At 36.5% G+C, this 20,136-nt stretch overlaps 2 protein-coding genes across 2 annotated transcripts; both read right to left on the reverse strand.

Moving 5' to 3' along the window:
* Positions 1 to 578: 578 nt before the first annotated feature.
* LOC113100687 (zinc finger protein 501) lies at positions 579 to 4,725 on the reverse strand. Its single transcript, XM_026265317.1, has 3 exons — positions 4,606 to 4,725; positions 3,144 to 3,246; positions 579 to 1,836 (listed from the first exon to the last, which is right to left on the reverse strand). The coding sequence occupies exons 2-3, from the start codon at positions 3,202 to 3,204 to the stop codon at positions 671 to 673; spliced, it is 1,227 nt and encodes a 408-aa protein (XP_026121102.1). The 5' UTR covers positions 3,205 to 3,246; positions 4,606 to 4,725; the 3' UTR covers positions 579 to 670.
* Positions 4,726 to 8,765: 4,040 nt separating this feature from the next.
* LOC113100688 (zinc finger protein 420-like) lies at positions 8,766 to 15,425 on the reverse strand. Its single transcript, XM_026265318.1, has 3 exons — positions 15,243 to 15,425; positions 14,169 to 14,297; positions 8,766 to 10,930 (listed from the first exon to the last, which is right to left on the reverse strand). The coding sequence occupies exon 3, from the start codon at positions 10,374 to 10,376 to the stop codon at positions 8,949 to 8,951; it is 1,428 nt and encodes a 475-aa protein (XP_026121103.1). The 5' UTR covers positions 10,377 to 10,930; positions 14,169 to 14,297; positions 15,243 to 15,425; the 3' UTR covers positions 8,766 to 8,948.
* Positions 15,426 to 20,136: the final 4,711 nt, after the last annotated feature.

A 20,136-nucleotide genomic window follows, 5' to 3' on the forward strand; every position in this document is an offset into this window, starting at 1 on the left:
TTTATGGAGATTCAGATTTCATTTTCCAACAGGACTTGCCACCTGCACACAGTGCCAAAGCTACCAGTACCTGGTTTAAGGACCATGGTATCCCTGCTCTTAATTGGCCAGCAAACTTGCCTGACCTTAACCTCATAGAAAATCTATTAGATCTTTTAAATTTAAATTAACTTCCCTTTTTTCTACCTAGTAGTCACAATATTTACAATTTATTATATATATATATATATATATATATTTCTTTTTACATTAATAATTTAATAGTTTGTTTAGTTCCATTTAAATAATGATAGTTTGAAGATAAATATTTTAGTCTCCTATGTGTTCTGTAATAAATACCCTTCTGTTTTGTTTCGTTCTAAGCAAAGTTTTTGCATTGAAGACTTCTGATGATGACAGAAAACCTGAAGGAGATCAATTCAGTTTACTAAAAGTTTATCAAAAAGACATTTTCCAAGTGATTTCCTTGTTTTATTTATTAGTCAGAATAGATATAACATTTGAACTACAAAAGCTTAATAATCATTAAAAGCTTCTGATAAGTCTGAAATAATCAGCAGTCAATAATTTTATCCCTGATTAATTGATTGCCAAAATAATTACTTGATGTGGCTCTCCACAGCATCACATCTGTAAGTACAGATCAATATTTAAATTACTTACTGTTATTTCAGACATGCATCTTTTTTTTGTGATAGGTTAGAGAATATAATTGAGTGAAACTCTTGCCACATGAATGGCAGTGATACGGCTTCTCTCCAGTATGGATCCTCTCATGTACTTTAAGATATACGGACCGTTTAAATCTCTTGTCACAGTGTGAACAATTAAAAGGTGTTTCTGTAGTGTGAATTACCTTGTGCTTTTTCACTTCAGCATCTGTAAAAAACGCCTTCCCACACTCAGAGCAAATATGATCCTTCACACCACTGTGTCTTTTCTGGTGTATTTTTAAAGCATCCCGTTCACTAAAACTCTTTCCACACAAAGAACACAGATGAGGCTTCTCCTTTGTATGAACTTTCAGATGCCTATTTAGGGCCCCTGTTCTAAAGAAATGTTTACCACACTGGTCACAGTTATAAAGTCTTTCATTTGAATGAATAAGCAGATGACTTCTAAAAACACTTGATATTCTGAAACTCTTCCCACACTGATCACATGTGTACGGCTTCTCTCCAGTGTGGATTGTCATGTGAACATTTAGGAGGTCTTTTTGTGTAAAACCCCTGCCACACTGATCACATTTGTACGGCTTCTCTCCAGTGTGGACTGTCAAGTGTTTGTTAAGATGTACTTTTCGTCCAAAACTCTTCCCACACTGATCACATGTATATGGTTTCTCTCCAGTGTGGATTCTCTCATGTCTTTTCACATATATTGACCGTTTGAATCTCTTGTCACAGTGTGAACACTTGTAAGGTGTTTCTGTAGTGTGAACTATCAGGTGCACTTTCAGTGCACCATCAGTAAAAAAAGTCTTCCCACACTCAGAGCAACCATGATCCTTCACACCACTGTGTCTTTTCTGGTGTCTTTTTAATGTAGCCCTCTGAATAAAACTATTTCCACATAAATTACATACATAAGGCTTCTTCTTCCTTGTATAAACTTTCAGGTGGTCCTTCAGGTCATCTGAAAACCCATCAAGATGACATTTTATGTGAACATCAAGATTGTTCTTGCATGAGAAACTCTTTCCACACTGCGGACAAGTGAAATATATTTCATCTCTTCTTTTCAATGAGAGTTTTGAGAATGTTTCTTCAGTTTTTACATGAGGTTTCTCTTCTACTTCAGTCGGTTCTTCAATCTCCTTGTTCTCTTCTTTCAGGTCTAAAATTGAAAGTAAAAAAAGTTCAGTTACATTACGTTTTCAGTAAAGAATATAAGTAGATGTGAAAGGAAAAAAGACATTTGAATTTTTTTTATTTTTTTAAGAACTACATTTTACAAGTCAGGTTTTAAATATTTTCTAAATTTTTAAATATGGTTACTTAAACTATTAGTGTCTCTCTATTAGTGTCTAGCGTCTTATTAACTCACTGTCAAGCATTGTGTGCAACAAATATCTTCTCCCTTCTTCATGTTGAGTCTATTTTCTCCACTACTAAAGAAACTCTTAAGCATCTTAAAAGTCATTGTTCGTACTCCCAACAAATTTGGTCCTTAAGAGCTCTTTTAAGGGTTTAGATGCTTTCTGAATTACTTTTTTCTTTACTAGAATCTTTTCTTTTTAATTTTAGGAGTAAGCACCCACAATTCTAAGAATTTTATTTGAACTTCGTTGAACTCACTAAGATTTTTCATGAATACGAGCCCAGATTTTGGCTGTCTGTGCTGTGCAGATCGATTGTTGTATGACATCCAAGTACCGTTAGAGGTATAGAGATCAGAGCAGACGGCTGATTTAAGCTTGTGAATCCCTCATGAGCAATGCCACTTCAAGTCGAACATGCACATGCATCGCTTTGACATTTCTCTGCAAGATCCCACCTTCTCTCACGTCACGATTGGTCGATTATATACAATGCCTGTTATGTTATTGATCAAACTACTTTAAACCATTAACAAAACAGGAAAACAAAGCCAAAACTTACTGAATTATACAGAATAATTGTAGGCAATAAAGAAATCTTGCTCCAATTGAAAACCATGCCCTCCAAAGTGAGGGCGATCCAGCCTTGGCAGAAGTTAACCCCTTTGGTCTTGGAGACTCAGTGTCCAGCTTTAGCTTCTCAGCCATGCAGAAGTCTTGTTTCATTTCAGGTTTCTCCTCTGGCTTTCTTTTTAAACCACAAATGAAGACAATACCAGCCCATAATATTCTTTAATGTTTTTTACCGTATGTCTTTTCTTTTTGGATGGGCAAGTTTTGAGGGCATTAGTGACTTATGCACCGCTATTTCCTTCAACTGCAGGTGCCAGAACACTACAATCCATCATATTCATCAATGCTGAATAGATGAGCCTCGACTAAAAATCCAAAATAATAAATAAATGAACCACTAACTTCTAACTTTGTCTTTTCTGTACTGCAGTTTTAACTTATTTCACAGAGCTTATGATTTATCTCACTGCAACCATTAAATCTGATGAACTGCTTAATGTTTTATAAACTTCGTGAAGAATGAAGAACATACACCAGCCTATTTGTTCTTCAGTGTCTTCCTGTTTTATTCTGCAGGGTTCTGGATCAGTCATGTTTTCGACTTTCCTTCATAAACCGTTGTGGGAGGAGCAGATCTGCCAAAATAAAGAATAAATTAGTTATCAAATTGATGCTTTCAAGAATTGCAAGCATAAAATGCAAGTCACCTGCTGAGGAAAACACTTGTCAGACACATTAAACAGCACACGCATCTGCCAAAGAACAACAGAGCAAGATGTGGCAAAGTCTCTTGCTTAATATAGAAAACATTTCAGTGTTTAGGATGACTTTAACATATACCTTCCCCACAGTAGATCAGCTAACGATCACTATCAGCCAATAATTGCTTCTAATGATTTGATCAACCATCTCTCAATTTGCCCATCTCAGAAGTCAAAGATGCATTCCTGCTGTGAGAGGCTCAGGGACAAATCAATGCACAGACGACATCTACATTCAATTTGCAGATTTTGCACACTGAACATGGGTTATAGCTCTTAATATACAACTGTAAATGTGCACCAGATAGATGAATTTATCTTTAAAATCTAAAAAGTTTCTTCCAGGTGAACATGCCTCTTGACTGACCACCTAAAGAGATTGTGCTCCACCCATACACAAAACTGTATGACACTGTTCTTAAAATAATACAAATCTTATTGAAATACTTCAAATGGATTCTTGTTAAAATGCATTTTCTTCAGCAAACTGAAAAGCAGTACCTTGCCTGTGTGCACACAAGGAGGATTTTATTACCTCGCAAAACCCTGTTAAACAATCATACAACATAGAAAGTCACTCAGGATTTTATTAATTTAACAATAGTTCCTCACATCATTGAAAATAAGAGACAAATATCTGTACTGTACCTCATAGCGCATGTCATTTCATTGTCTGCTTGTGAATAGACTGTTTTTTAGACAATCACGTCTATGTATAATTTAATGCAATAATAATACATTTTATTCTAAAAAGAATCTGCACCAGTTGTGTAGTAGTAACGTAGGAAAGGTTCTCTCTTTTTTATTTAAAATCACAATATAGCTAGGCCAACGCATAATAAATCTCAACCTCTTGCAGTGACGCGGGAGCGCGCAGCCGGCTGAGGATTCTGCTGGGTCTTAATGCCTTCAGAAAACGATAGCAAAACAGACAATTATTTATTCAAAAATAATTTATTAAAAAATTTAGAGTTTGCTTTTCGTGTGGTCTGGGCGGTCATACGGCGTATACCTGTGTATGAGGGACAAACTTATGTCTTAAATATGTGACAATTCAGTATTATTCAGAATGTTTAGCACCCCGTCACTGCTGGGCTAAATGTTTGTTTCAGTTAAGAAACACCAGAAAAGACGCACAAATAGAAATGTACCATATTAAAGGAACACAGGAATGAGCCTGTAAATCGTTGCTTTAACAATCTGTGTTTGTATAACTATAAATATTCGAATTACCTCATCTCAGAAGACTCAAAGCTGTGTGATGGCACTACTGCTCCCCGTTTTCTTTTTCTTCTGGAGTTTGATGGCGGCTGGCTGACCAACTTAAAGGTGCATTCCCGCCATCTACTGGAAAGGAGTCTGAAGTTTAAACCAAAGAAAAAAGCTCAATTCTACTAATTAGTTCTGTTTCTTTCAAATAAACAAATAATTCATAATGAATATTAGATTGTTTTTGCTCCTAACAAGAACCTAGAGTTACAAATTATTTATTCATTCCCAAAGAGCTAAATTGAAATCTTACTCTTTCATACGCATCAGTGTTATTTCTGCTTGACACCTTGGTTACAATTTCTGGTTTCATGTTTTCCTATCCTATGCAGAGACTGATTTAATGAACAATCTTTTCTGTTTCCAAACCAACTTCTTTCTGGACCATTATTTCTTGTCTTCGAGAGAGCTGCTGGAGGTCATAGAAATGGGGGTGATAAAGGTTTCTCATTGGTGAAAGGAGTATATATATATATATATATATATATATATATATATATATATATATATATATATATATATATATATATATATATATATATAGCCGGATTAAATAAATGGACAACACTAGGCAGGCTGCATTTTTTGTACCCCCCTCCATCGATGTTATTTATGAATTGAAATCTGAAACTTACCAAAGTTACTAATAAAAGTTAATTCACATTTTACATAGCCTAGTCTTTGGTTACAAATTGGTTGTGTTGTATATTAAACAGTCTATCAGACTATTTTTATATTCATTATTTATACGCCATTACAAGGCTCTATTAAATGCTATTAAATTATAGGGAAGTCGTGGCCGCAGGAAAATTGTGGGTGGGGGGAGTGCATGTACAGTGCTCTCTCCACCCTCAATACCACGTCTTAAATGGCTGCCCACTGCTCCGGGTGTGTGTTCACAGTGTGTGTTCACAGTGTGTGTGTGTGTGTTCACTGCTCTGTGTGTGTGCACTTCGGATGGGTTAAATGCAGAGCACCAATTCTGAGTATGGGTCACCATACTTTGCTGAATGTCACGTCACTTTCACATTCACTCATCCATTGGGAGTGTCATTGTTAAGGCAGTAGTATCAGTAAATAACCAATAAGTGTCACGGTGGTATTGCAGGGGGGCCGCCAATTATAATATTGTTAACATATATAAAAATGTCTAAGTCATAACATAATAACATCATTTCATATATAGAATTAAATAACAAAAAATAAATATAAAACTGTAAATTTGCTTCCACTATTTGAGCTCGCTGATTGGTTTAAGAATAAACCACCAATTTTTATTTTTTCCTGCATATGCTACAGAACAACAAATTCAAACATGAATAAATGGCTGTCAACATGTTTCCTCCTGACCACTTGCTCTGCTGACTGTCTACCGCTGCCGAGCTCTGCCTGGACCTGGTTTTCCCATTTTGCTGAGCAGTGCAGCCCGAGTTATTTTCTGTTAGTTGACAGTTCATTCTAGGGCTGTGCGATTAATAGAAATAGTCATAAAATCAGAACCAATCAGATTGCAACAAAACAGAACAGACTGGGCATATGCCTAACTCCAGGTTCACACATTGTCGATGCGCCTTTTTTCTGAGCCCATGTTAACGGATCAGAGCGTTCACACTGCACGTGCTAAAAGGCTAGAAATAAAAACGTGCGAAAATAATTAATATCTAGCACATGAGCGTAGATGGAGTTGTGAGTGCACAGGACGTAGTTTGAGTGAGAGGAGACATGTTTTAAGTGCGCAAACTCTCTCCGGGCGATAGCAGAGTGTATCTGAGCAAGCACGTCTGGTTTTGTGACAGAGAAAAAGGAAATCTGCGTGCGAACAGAGAGATTCGCGCTCGTGCATTATTTTGATGTGCTTTCACGTTACAATAACGCACTCTCACTGCTGCTTCTGAACCGCTTACACAGTATACGCACTGCAGACGGAGTAGGCCTATGTGTGAACCTGTATGGCAAATCTATTTTAACACCTGAGGCACCGCTACAATTAATGAGCTCTATGAACAATGCATTGCATTGCATCTTCCACCGCGTTTTCGGGCCGTGTCTCCGGGCCTGGCTCAGCCTCTGGCTCTGCTGACTCGAGCAGGTTCACAGCTGTCGGACGGCTGCCCGACAGAAACTTCTGTAAAGCCCCCCGCTGTCTCTTCTTTTGTTTCTCTTCATTTTTTTTTTCTTTTTACGTTTCACCTCTCCCGAAAGCATCTTGAATGTTAACCTACTCAAAACACACCTGCCTGCTAGCTTTGTTGTCCCGCTCTGACCGCCGCTGACGTCTCCTCGGACTTAACTGGCTGGCGCCAATAAATACAGTCATGGGCTGGCGTTAATGTGACGTAATGTAACAGTCTTTGGTTAAGATAAACATTGTTTATTATTAGTTAATTAATAAATATTGATATAAATTGTAGATAGGACATTTGTACATTTAATTTTAATTTTATTTATTTATTTATTTATTTATATATTTTTTTGTCCCTCTGTCTGGGCCCCATCCCGCCAATCGGGCCCTAGGCACGTGCCTAGTTTGCCTTTGCGTTAATCCGGCTCTGTATATATATATATATATATATATTAGGGGTGTAACGATATGCGTATTCGTATTGAACCGTTCGGTACGAGGCTTTCGGTTCGGTACGCGGTACGCATTATGTATACTGAACGGTTCGTTGGACTAATTATTATATTTGAAAAAAAAAAAGAGAAATATAATGATATGCGTTCAACAAGGTAGCCCAATAACCCAAAACGACGTAACAGGCAACGCCCCTGACACTCCCGAAGAAGAAAAAAACACCAACTTAAAGTTATGTTAGGCTACTCAGTCAGGCGCTCGCTCACTCAGTACGCGCTGAGTGAGAGAGCAGTTCAAGCACGGTCCTCCGGTACGAGTGAGCGAGCGCCTTAGGGGCCGTTCACATATCGTGCCTAAAAACGCGTGGAAAACGCTAGGCGCGTCTTTCTCCTCCTTTCCAAAGCGCTCGGGCAGAAGTGCTCATGAGGCGTCTGTCTTTGCTAAGCAACAATGACGTGCTCTCTCCATGAGACGCGGAAATTTCAGCAAAGGATAAATGGATTTGCAGCTCTAAAAATCGCTTGCAGTAGCTCTGCTACTAAATTTATTTCAAAATTGCAATCCATATACAACTATGATCAGCTGTTCCTTCATCTTGGCTGAGCTTTCAACGTTGTTACGGGAAAGGATGAAGCTGATTGGTTAGTTCTTGTCACATGACCCGCGGTGCGCTTGCGGCATTCTGAAAAGTTGAGATGTTTTTACATTTTGCTGTATCTAAAACGTACCGAACCGAACCGAACCGTGACATCAGTGTATCGTATCGAACCGAACCGTGAATTTTGTGAACCGTTACACCCCTAATATATATATATATATATATATATATATATATATTAGGTGTGGTTAATTATGGGAAGATTAAATTATGAATGCATTTATATCACTCAAACCCAGCTCAGAGCTGGACCTCATCTTAAATGCCTGTTGCTTAGTGACAAACATCAATTAAACAATTACACCAGCCTAAAACTTAAAATGATTAGCTTAATTTGATCTGCAGATAAGATACATTTCCAAAAGTACATGTATGCATTTAGCAGATGCTTCTATCCACAGTACGTTAAAAAAAGTTGTAATTATTATTATACATTATAGGTAATTTTCCACACAAAAAAATCCACAACATAAAAATGCCGTTAAAAATCAAATTGAGTGAAAACAATTTATAATAAATGTATTTATTCTTTATCTTTATACTTTCTATTACCACAGTATATTAAATGTTGGTTTGCATCATGGGCAGTTAAGAGTTGTCTTGCATTTTGAAATGAAAAAGGATCAACTGACTCATAATTTGGGGAATAAGGATGTTAGAATGCTCATTTCCCCTTGTGTACATAGCCTTGTGTTTCCCTTGTGTTTTGTCAGTCATTGTTTGGTGTTAGGAGTTTGCTCCAATCTTTGCCACAGCTTGCTGTCTCCTTTCCTGTTACAGCTTCATGATGTAGCAGACAGGATTACTAGGGCACTATGAAATCCATTTTATTGATGAACATATAAAAATATTTTTTGTATTATAATAAATAATTGAATTGTTTTTTGTAATTCTATACAAGTAATGAGTTTGTAGATTAATATTTTTGTCTCTGAAATAGATGCCCTTTTGTTTTTCTGTTTTAGTCCTAAGCAAAACTGGTGTAATGATAACATCTGAGAAAGACATAAAACATAAAGATCAATTCAGTTTACTCAAAGTTTATTAAAAAGTCACAAACTACTTACTGTAATTTCAGACGTGCATCTTTGTTTTATGACAGTTTAGAGAAGATAATTGAGTGAAACTTTTTCCACATGAATTGCAGTGATACGGCTTCTCTCCAGTGTGGATCCTCTCATGTACTTTAAGATATACGGACCGTTTAAATCTCTTGTCACAGTGTGAACAATTAAAAGGTGTTTCTGTAGTGTGAATTCTCTGGTGCATTTTCACTTCAGCATCTGTAAAAAATGCCTTCCCACACTCAGAGCAAATATGATCCTTCACACCGCTGTGTCTTTTCTGGTGTATTTTTAAAGCATCCCGTTCACTAAAACTCTTTCCACACAAAGAACACAGATGAGGCTTCTCCTTTGTATGAACTTTCAGATGCCTATTTAGGGCACTTGCCCTAAAGAAATGTTTAGCACACTGGTCACAGTTATAAAGTCTTTCACTAGAATGAGTACGCAGATGCATTTTAAAAACACTTGATATTCTGAAACTCTTCCCGCACTGATCACATGTGTACGGCTTCTCTCCAGTGTGGATTGTCATGTGAACATTTAGGAGGTCTTTTTGTGTAAAACCCCTCCCACACTGATCACATTTGTACGGCTTCTCTCCAGTGTGGACTGTCAAGTGTTTGTTAAGATGTACTTTTCGTCCAAAACTCTTCCCACACTGATCACATGTATATGGTTTCTCTCCAGTGTGGATTTTCATGTGTTTGTTAAGATTTCCTTTTAGTCTGAAGCTCTTCCCACACTGATCACATGTGTGTGGTTTCTCTCCAGTGTGGATCATCTCGTGTATTTTCAGATATTCTGACCATTTGAAGCTCCTGTCACAGTGTGAACACTTGTAAGGTGTTTCTGTAGTGTGAACTATCTGGTACACTTTCAGGTCACTATCTGTAAAAAAAGACTTCCCACAAGAATGATTCTTCACATCGCTGCGTCTTTTCTGATGTATTTTTAATGCACCCATCTGACTAAAACTCTTTCCACATAAATCACATATGTAAGGCTTCTCTTTAGAATGAACTTTCAGGTGGTCCTTCAGGAAATCTGCCATGACATTTTTTGTACTGCACTGGTCAGTGTTATATCGTCTTTCTCCAGAATGAGTACACAGATTTATTTTACAAATCAAACTCTTCCCGCACTGATCATATGTCTGCGGCTTCTCCCCAATATGGCTTTTACCGTGTTTTTTAAGATTTCCTTTATGTCTGAAACACTTCCCACACTGATCACATGTGTGCATCTTTTCTCTGGTATGGATTTTAATGTGCTCTTTAAGGTTTCCTTTTTGTGAAAAACTCTTCCCACACTGATCACATGTGTGCAGCTTCTCTCCAGTGTGCACTTTCATGTGTTTGCTAATGTTTGCTTTTTGTGTGAAAGTCTTTCCACACTGATCACATGTGTATGGCTTCTCTCCAGTGTGGATATTCATGTGATCATTAAGAAGTCCTTTTAGTCTGAAACTCTTCCCACACTGAACGCATGTGTATGGTTTCTCTCCAGTGTGGATTCGCTCATGTCTTTTCACATATATTGACCGTTTGAATCTCTTGTCACAGTGTGAACACTTGTAAGGTGTTTCTGTAGTGTGAACTATCAGGTGCACTTTCAGTGCTCCATCAGTAAAAAGTCTTCCCACACTCAGAGCAAATATGATTCTTCACATCGCTGTGTCTTACCTGGTGCATTTTAAATCATTCATCTGAATAAAACTATTTCCACATAAATTACATTCATAAGGCTTCTTCTCCCTTGTATAAATTTTCAGGTGGTCCTTCAGGTCATCTGAAAACCCATCATGATGACATTTTATGTGAACATCAAGATTTTTCTTGAATGAGAATCTCTTTCCACACTGAGGACAAGTGAAATATATTTCATCTCTTCTTTTCAATGAGAGACTTGAGGACGTTTCTTCAGTTTTTACATTATGTTTCTCTTCTACTTCAGTCAGTTCTTCAATCTCCTTGTTCTCTTCTTTCAGGTCTAAAATGAATGAAAAAAAAACTTTAAAATATTTCCAGCAAAGCATAAAATAACACCATTAAAGGGAAAAACGTGAAAGGGACATGTTAACCCTGCCATAATAGTAGAAAATATAAAAAAATTATACATTTAATATCCAATATATATATATATCTTTAATATTACAGGCACAAACTGCAGGGTTGATTAGCTAAATTTTACCAGTCAGGATTTCAACATGTTCAAAATTTTAGTAATATTATTGCATAAATTATGAACCAGATAAAACTCCAAATCATAAAAAGTTGTCATGTTCTGTAAAATGCAGTAAAACCAATAATATGTGATTTGTTAATCCTCTTTAACCTAATAAAAAAGTACTAAGAACAGATGTCCAATGTTTACACTGACCAACTTAAATGTATTTTAAACAAACAAGTTTTGATGGCTGCAACATACACAAGAAAGTTGGGACAAGAGGCATACTAAAACTGAAAGGATTGTAGAATATCCAAGTTAAACTGTTTTGAAACAGTACGCAATAAGCAGGTGAATTGGTAGTTAGTGAGGGGATTTTGATTTGGTATAAAGGGGAATCTCAGTCTTTGCAAGCAAAAATGGTTCATTAATTTGTGCCAAATTCCATGAGTGAATTGTCAGACAAATAAAAAAAATCTAAATTTCTACAGGTTATTCTCAATAAATTAGAATTTAGAGGAAAAGTTCATTTATTTCTGTAATTCAACTAAAATTGTGAAACTTGTGTATTAAATAAATTAAATGCACACAGACTGAAGTAGTGTAAGTTTTTCATTAAGTCTTTTAATTGTGATTTTGGTTCACATTTAACAAAAACCCACCAATTCACGGTCTGAACAAATTAGAATATGATGACTATCAGCAAATCAACTCAAAACACCTGCAAAGGTTTCCTGAGCCTTCAAAATGTTCTATCAAAATAATTGACACCCTTCACAAGGAGTCTAAGTCACAAAGATTAATTGCCAATAAGCTGGCTATTCACAGAGTGCTGTATCCAAGCATGTTAACAGAAAGTTGAGTGGAAGAAAAAGTGTGGCAGAAAAAGATGCACAACCAACCGAGAGAGCCGCAGCCTTATGAGGATTGTCAAGCAAAATAAATTCAAGAATTTGAGTAAACTTCACAAGGAATGGACTGAGGCTGGGGTCAAGGCATCAAGAGCCACCACACACAGACGTGTCAAGGAATTCGGTCACAGTTGTCGTATTCCACTCGTTAAGCCACTCCTGAACCAAAGACAACACCAGAGGTGTCTTACCTGGGCTAAGGAGAAGAAGAACTGGACTGTTGCCCAGTGATCCAAAGTCCTCTTTTAAGATCAGAGCAAGTTTTGTATTTCATTTGGAGACCATGGTCCTACAGTCTGGAGGAAGGGTGGAGAAGCTCAAAGCCCTAGTTGCTTGAAGTCCAGTGTTAAGCTTCCACAGTCTGTGATGATTTGGGGAGCAATGTCATCTGCTGGTGTTGGTCCTTTTGTGTTTTTTGGAAACCAAAGTCACTGCATCCGTTTAAAAAGAAATCTTGGAGCACTTCATGCTTCCTTCTGCTGACCAGCTTTTTGAAGATGCTGATTTTATTTTCCAGCAGGATTTGACACCTTCCCCACTGCCAAAAGCACCAAAGTTGGTGTATTTGACTGGCCAGCAAACTCATCAGACCTGAACCCCAGAGAGAATCTATGAGCTATTGTGAAGAGGAAAAGTAATTAAAGCAAAAGGAGCCCCTGCCAATTATTGAGTACATGTACAGTAAATTAATATACTTTCCAGAAGGCCAACAAATCACTAAATGTTATTTTTTTTTTTGGGGGGGGGGGGGGGGGGGTTATGAAGTATTCTAATTTGTTGAGATTAGGTCGGTGGGGTATTAAATCTGAGCCAAAATCATCACAGTTAAAAGTACCAAAAGACTTAAACTACTTCAGTCTGTGTACATTGAATTTATTTAATACATGAATTTCACAATTTGAGTTGAAAAACTGAAATAGATTAACTTTTCCTCAACATTCTATTATTGAGAAACACCTGTAAACGAGTACAGGTGTACTCGCAAATAATTCAGGTTTTTCACCATCTACCATGAATAATATTTCAAAAAGATTCAGGGAATCCAGAGAAATCTCAGTCTGTATCGGACAAGAAACATCAATTGAATCTGTGTGACCTTTGAGCCATCAGATGGCATTTCACTTTCTGTTGATAACTCTGTAATCTCCCCATCTACCCAGGTTAAAAGTGGTCAGTGGGAGTGGTCCTCGATAGTTACATTATCTTTTAAAAAGCATGTGAACAATATTACTCGGTCTGCGTATCTTCTTTTACGGAACATCAGCCGTCTTTGTCCATTTCTCACCCCAAAATCCACAGCTGTTCTTGTACATCCTGGCTGGTCTTGTTCATGGTAGATGGTGAAAGATCTACATTTTGCACTCAGAGGTTGTCTGACAGTTCTTTCATTCAATTTGGACCATGACCATTTGTGCTGGCAAAGACTGATACGCCACTTTTACAGTTACAACCAGTTTAATTTTACCAATTCAACTGGTTATTGTGGATTCAAAACAGCTAAACTTGGATAGTTTATAATCTTTTTTTTTATAAAAAAAAAAAAATAATAATTATGAACAATTTGTTGAAATTGGACAAAAAAAAAAAAAAAACTGTGATACACCCATTTCAAGTAGATACAGTCATGGCCCGAAAGTTTTGCCAAATGTGTGTTTTGCAAAGTTTGCTGCTTCAGTATTTGTAAATTACTTTTCCACGTTTCTATGGTATACTGAGAAACAATGATAAGCATGTGTTTTAGAAGAATTTTATTGGTGCAATAATATATGTGTCTATATATATATATATATATATATATATATATATAAAATTTATTTCATTTTTTATCTATATTTTAATAGTATTTATTTTCATTTAGGAGAGGTGAGTTTCAGTGGCGTTAGTGAAATATGCTCGGATTAAAAAAAAAAGAATCCTGTACATCTCAATCCATCCAATTCATCCATGCTGAATCTGCTGAATAACTCAGCCTCAACTCAATGTAATCAACAAAACAATGTTCCACTGTAGATTGTAAATTCATGCATTTTCTGTACTGCAGATTTAGATTTAATTCCAACGCTTTATGACATTTCTAACTGCAACCACTGAATCTAATGAAATGCTTCAAGTTTTTTAACCTTAGTGAAGAAGCAAGAATATACACCAACCTATTTTTTCTTCAGTGTCTTCCTGTTTTATTCTGCAGGGATCTGGATCAGTCATGTTTTCGACTTTCTTTAATAAAAGTGGGAGGAGTTTCACTAAAGGTGAATTTCTGTTTGGTTGGAGGAGCAAATCTGCCAAAATCAAAAACATATCAGTGATCAAATAAATGTTTCATTCACACACTAAGCATGTCTTTTGTGTTTTTCTATCCAGCTAACAAAATTTAATCTTTGGCTATTTACTTTGTGTTAAAACAAATGTAAATATTTTAAGTATGTATCTTTTGTCTGAGGAATAATCTTAACATTATTATTTTTGACATGAAGAGGCTTTTATAGCACTCCCTTTTAATAAGTATTATCAGGGAGTTCAGTTCTGTTTCATTAACCACAATTAAATAACTACCACACAGCAGCATATGTACATGTGAAAGTGCATATTTCAATTAACAACTGAAGTCATTGCATGGACTTTATGGACAGAAACGGCTCTTTATTTTAAAATGAAATAGAACAACAAGGCAATATTTTAAAATAAACAATCTCAAAACATTCTTGGAAACATTTGAGATAATGTAAATCCACACGTCAACAATATAACACTGTTCTCTGATTTTAGGATATTTTAATTGAAAAAAATCTTACATACTGTGCCTTTAAGTGGCAGTTTACAGGTGATTTTAAGACATTAGCATAAAGGGAAAATACTGCTCTGAAATAACAGAGATTATATTAAATCGAGCCTTATGATAATCTGAAGAAGTCTGACTGCACCTGTAAGTGTTTGCGGTAAAGACAGATTATTTGAGTCGGGAAAATTATCTCATATGTCATATTATGTCATGGATATCATTCATTTTTTTTACATAATCGCGTCAAAACATCAAAACGACAATCCACACCAACCTAGAAAAACATTAAAAATACGCTAATGTTTCAGTGATTTTCACATTAGCTTATTCCTTACACTGCCGCTAAGCTAATGTTTAATTCGGTCACCAGAAAATACACTAAAATCACGGCAATGAGACCAGTACGGTTATAAATCAGTGCATATTAAAAACACCGTTGACTCACTTTTACTGTGGGGCAGATTCAGCGACGTCTGCAACTAAAAACGGAAAAATGCGCTTTGTCTGTTCATTGACACGATAACAGCGGTCGGCGTTTTGGGAGCCTAAAAAATACAAGCTCTTGAAAACGGGTTTCGAAGCGCAAGTAAAATGTCCCATTACCAGTTCCTTTAAAATAAAAAAAGTGAATTTTGTAAACAGTGACATCTTTTTCTACGGTATTTCTCGGCAGCTGGTTTCCACATCGCTGCATTACTGCCACCTGCTGTTTTCACTTGCCTTTAGTACTCAAGAACACGAATGAGATCCTGGACTACCAAGCCAGTCATAAAGGTAATTTTTTCCCCTTTAACTTAAGATGTATCATCTGAAAGCTGGATAAATAAGCTTTCCATTGACGTATGGTTTGTTATGATCAGACAATATTTCGCCAAGATACAACTATTTGAACATCTGGAATCCGAGGGAGCAAAACATTTAAATATTGAGAAAGTCATCTTAAGTTGTCCTTATCAATCAAAAATTGGGTTTTGATATATTTACGGTAGGAAATTTACAAAATATCTTCATGGAACATGTTATACTTAATAGTCTAATGATTTTTGGCATAAAAAAAAAAATCAATAATTTTGACCCAAACAGTGTATTGTTGTCCATTGCTACAAATATACCCATGCTACTATGACTGGTTTTCGTGGTCCAGGGTAACAAATGTCCTTCCTTCGTCACCACTTATACACTCTACTATACTTTTTAGATTATACCATATCTCCACAAGCCTCTGTTGTCTGAATCTGTGATCCAATTGGGTGTCTTTGTTCTGGTGGGCGTGGCTGGCTGCTGTTGCTGCAGTAGTTATAACATCACATCTACTTGTAGTTAACTTCAGTAAGACACGACATAAAAAGACAGCAGGGGGAGATGTTTTCCAATCTACCAATAAGGGTACCAGCACTGTCAAGGCCCAGAAACATAGTTGACAAGTGACACGACCACTAATGTCACATGGACCATTGTACATCATTTTGTGACATCACACACCTGCCCAATGATGAAACCAATAATATCACACAGATTAAATTCCATGGAGATCGAAACTAAGGTTTGGAAGATGCATTATCGTATAACTATTGCCAATCTTTGTAAATCGCTGATTATCTGCTCATTATCTCACCTTGTAAGCTGTATTTTATATCAAGCCTAATTCATTTAATTAGTCCAGGTGTGAATTTGAAATTGAATAATTTTGAAAATATTTCCCCTTACTTCACTGTAGGATGACATTAACTTGTAGACTCTTCAAATAAAATGAAGAACAGTGGGGTTTGGTCATGGGATTATGTTTTCCATAATGATTAAAATCAACTTAATATGTAAAAGTTTTTTTTTTTTTTTTTTTTTTTTTCATTCAACTATACCAGCCATTTCAAAATGGCAATGTGAATATTTGTTCTGCCCTTATGGTCAATAGGAGCAATAACATTGGTCACTCTCTGTCACATGATCATGAATTGATCTTTTTATTTTTATGAAAGTAGTTTTGCCAGTTTGTATTAGAGAGAGTGAGTGGTTGGGATGCTTACGGTACTTTATATTTTTTGTATATTGTAAAGAATTTCTTATGACTAAATAATAAAAATCATAAACAATACATAATAATTATATGTGAATAAAAATAATTTCCTCATTGTGAATAAAAATATTCAAACAGGTGAATGATATGTTCCCTCTACCTTCACTTTTATTTTTCCTCCTGACTGCAACATACAAGAATGAAACTAGACTGTAGGAGCCTTGTCTGACCCTCACAGATTTGTTTTATTTTGTTTAAATTTAAATATGTTTCCTCCCTTAAAAAGGACTGTAATACTTCCCTAGGCACCTATCTGACATTAACATGAAGAGTACTTTGGTCTCTTGTGTTTGATGCTTATTTGAACGGTAATTTTAGACGTTCTGGGAAGTACCCTGCCCCCACAGACCATCTGTTTGTACTGTACACACAGCAGGTGGGCCATTTCTATTGTCCTCGATTTGATAAAAAAATGAAAGAGGAAACAGAGATGGGTTGGGCGATGCCAGATGGAGTTTGAATAAAATGTGAACAATAAAATACCACTTCTAAGACATTTATAATTAATTTATTTTTACTTATTTTGATTTGAGAGTTTAAGCTTCAGTGCAAGATCTAAACGTGTGTAAAATATAAGTAATTTATCTTGTAAATTTAAAACCAACATTCCCCCTCAATTTAATGCCATTGGTGTTACCAGGGTTAAAGTTGAGTTGTAACTGTGGAATATACATTTATGACTCAATTATGTGATGCCATTGCTCTTATTTTATTAATAGATGTGACATGGCCTGACCAGAGTTGTTAAAAAGAGTTTGTTTCAGCGGATGTGGGGTGTAAACAAGTGAAAGGGGAGATGCAAACAGTCTCACAACCCACAGACACGGGTTTTCCATTCTCACAAAGAAAAGCAATACTTATTCACGTTCACTAAGAATAAGGTATCATATCATTTAGACGTCTTTGTTATTTCGTATACATATAGACCTCAGAAAGTACCTAAGCTTTATTATTAAAAAAATTATAGACTTAAGAATGAGTAAACAGGCAGAAGACAAAAATAGAAATATACAGAGATGGTAGTGAGAAAGACTTTCAGCTATTATCTAACATCACTGTTGATGTGTCAGACTACATTCAAATTTCAGTATTACATGAGGGAAACTTGTTATTCCGGATTATGGAGTGTGTCTCCATAACCAGACTGTCATGGCCTAAAGAGGAACTGAGTTTTATGATCTAAGTGTGTGTCAGCACGAGATTTATATGCAGTAAAAACTCAGCCTCATGGAAAAACTGAACAGAATTAGACACTGCACTACTTACTGTAAACAGTTAAGAATGTATAGTCATGTGGACAAAATAGTTTATCTGTTTATATCAGCATGGAGCCAGTTATTGGTATTGCTTTTCTCTGACATTAGTCCAGTAATAATGTGATAAACATTTAAAACATTTGCTGTAGATTTATATTTTCAAAGAGACCATGCAGCAGGAATAGGCCTTCTAATTTGTACCAAGTTTCTTCCAACACACACCTTTATGCAAATATAGTTCATAGTAGATGTTATGCAAAGCTTTGAAAATGCAAAACGTCTCATATCTTTTATGGAAAGTACCATTTGGAAAGTTGGACAGTTTTCATTGCATTTATGTAATGCGTTGCATTTGTGCAATTCTGCGCAGAACCTGAGTTCTGAGTTTTTGTTTTGTTTTGGAAAGCACATGAGGTTATTCATGCACTGTGACACACTTTCCAGCTCCGTTTATGAGCAAAAGCAAGATGTGTTGTGGTGTATGAAGGCTACTGGCTGAAGTCTGTTGATTGTGTGTGGTAGGTGTGTTGCGAGCGCTTACGTGTGTGTGGGTGGGTTGGTGGTTTAGGTGAAGGGCATCTTGTCCCTTAACTTCGTACCTTACATCAAACTAATGTTTTAAGTTCATCATCTGAGACCAAATCAGTTTTGTAGGTCATGGTGCTCATCCTTCAAGCAGAATTAACTAAAATGATTTAATTTTGTTCAAGCCTGCATTAAAGTGCCAAATACCAGTTACACACCCCTTATTTTATTTTTAAAGGTTGTTATGTGGCGTTATTTTGTTAAACTACTTTAAATTACAGCCCACTCACAATAATGGCAAAGCAAAAAAAATATTTTTTACACCTTCGCAAATTTAATAAAAAGGAAACACTGCAAAAATGACATTGCACAAGTCTTCATAGCCTTTGCTTGAAATTTAGATCAGGAGCATCCCAGTTTCACTGGATCATCTTTGAGATGTTTCTATACTCCGACTGGAGTTAACATGTGGCTAATTCAGATGATTGGACATGATGTGGAAAGGCACACACACACCTGTCTACATAAAGTTTAACAGCTGAAATGGATGTCAGAGCAAAAACTAAGCCATGAGGTTAAAGGAATGGCCTGCACAGCTGAGAGACTGGGTTGTGCTGAGACAGATCTGGAGAAGTCTACAATTAAATTCTGCTGTGTTGAAGGTTCACAGGAGCATTTGGCCTCCATAGTCCTTAATGGATGATGTCTGAAACAATCAGGACTCTTCCTAGATCTAGCCTCCTGGCCAAACTGAGCAATTGAAGGAGAAGTTGCTAGGTAAGAGAGGTGATCAAGACACCGATAGTCACTTTGGTTGAGCTACATGATCTTATATGAAGATTGGAGAAACTTACAGAAGGACAAACATCACTGCCACACTCCATCAATCTGGGCTTGATGGCAACGTGACCCAACACAAGCTTCCCCTCAGTAAAGATACATGAAACCCTGAATGGAATTGACAAAAATACACCTGAATAAATCAGACTAAAAAAAAAAAAAAAAAAAAACTATCTGGTCTGATGACCCTCAACTCCTTATTTATGTCTGAGGGAAACCAAGCACAGCTTATCACCAGCATAATAATAACGGTGAAGCATGGAGGCGACAGCATCATGCAGTAGGGTGTTTCTCAGAGGTAGAGACTGGGGAAGTGATCAGAGAAGGCAGGAAGCTGAATCTAGCTAAATACAGAGATTTCCTTAATGCAAACCTGGTTCAGAGTGCTCAGAACCTCAGACTGGGCTGAATGTTCACCTTACAATATAGCAATCATCCTGCGCACACAGCCAAGACAGTGCAGCAGTGGCTTAGTATAAATGTCCTCGAGTGACCAAGCCAGAGCTAGGACTTGGAACTGATCGGACATCTTTTGAGAAACTTATAAATGTCTGTCCACCGATGGTCCCCAGACAACCTGACAGAGCTTGAGATGATCTAAAGAGAAGAATGGCAAAAAAAAAAAAAAAAAACACGGGGGGATT

The sequence above is a fragment of the Carassius auratus genome, unplaced genomic scaffold (genome assembly GCF_003368295.1).
Source record: "Carassius auratus strain Wakin unplaced genomic scaffold, ASM336829v1 scaf_tig00217334, whole genome shotgun sequence".
Classification (NCBI taxonomy): Eukaryota; Metazoa; Chordata; class Actinopteri; order Cypriniformes; family Cyprinidae; genus Carassius; species Carassius auratus.

What these genes read in the sequence shown, in the direction of transcription:
- LOC113100687 (XM_026265317.1), bottom strand. Translation starts at nt 3,204, where the DNA reads ATGACTGATCCAGAACCCTGCAGAATAAAACAGGAAGACACTGAAGAA. An exon ending in TGAAGAACAAATAGGCTGGT is followed by an intron (nt 1,837 to 3,143) that starts GTATGTTCTTCA and finishes TTTCAATTTTAG; the next exon opens with ACCTGAAAGAAGAGAACAAG.
- LOC113100688 (XM_026265318.1), bottom strand. Translation starts at nt 10,376, where the DNA reads ATGAATATCCACACTGGAGAGAAGCCATACACATGTGATCAGTGTGGA.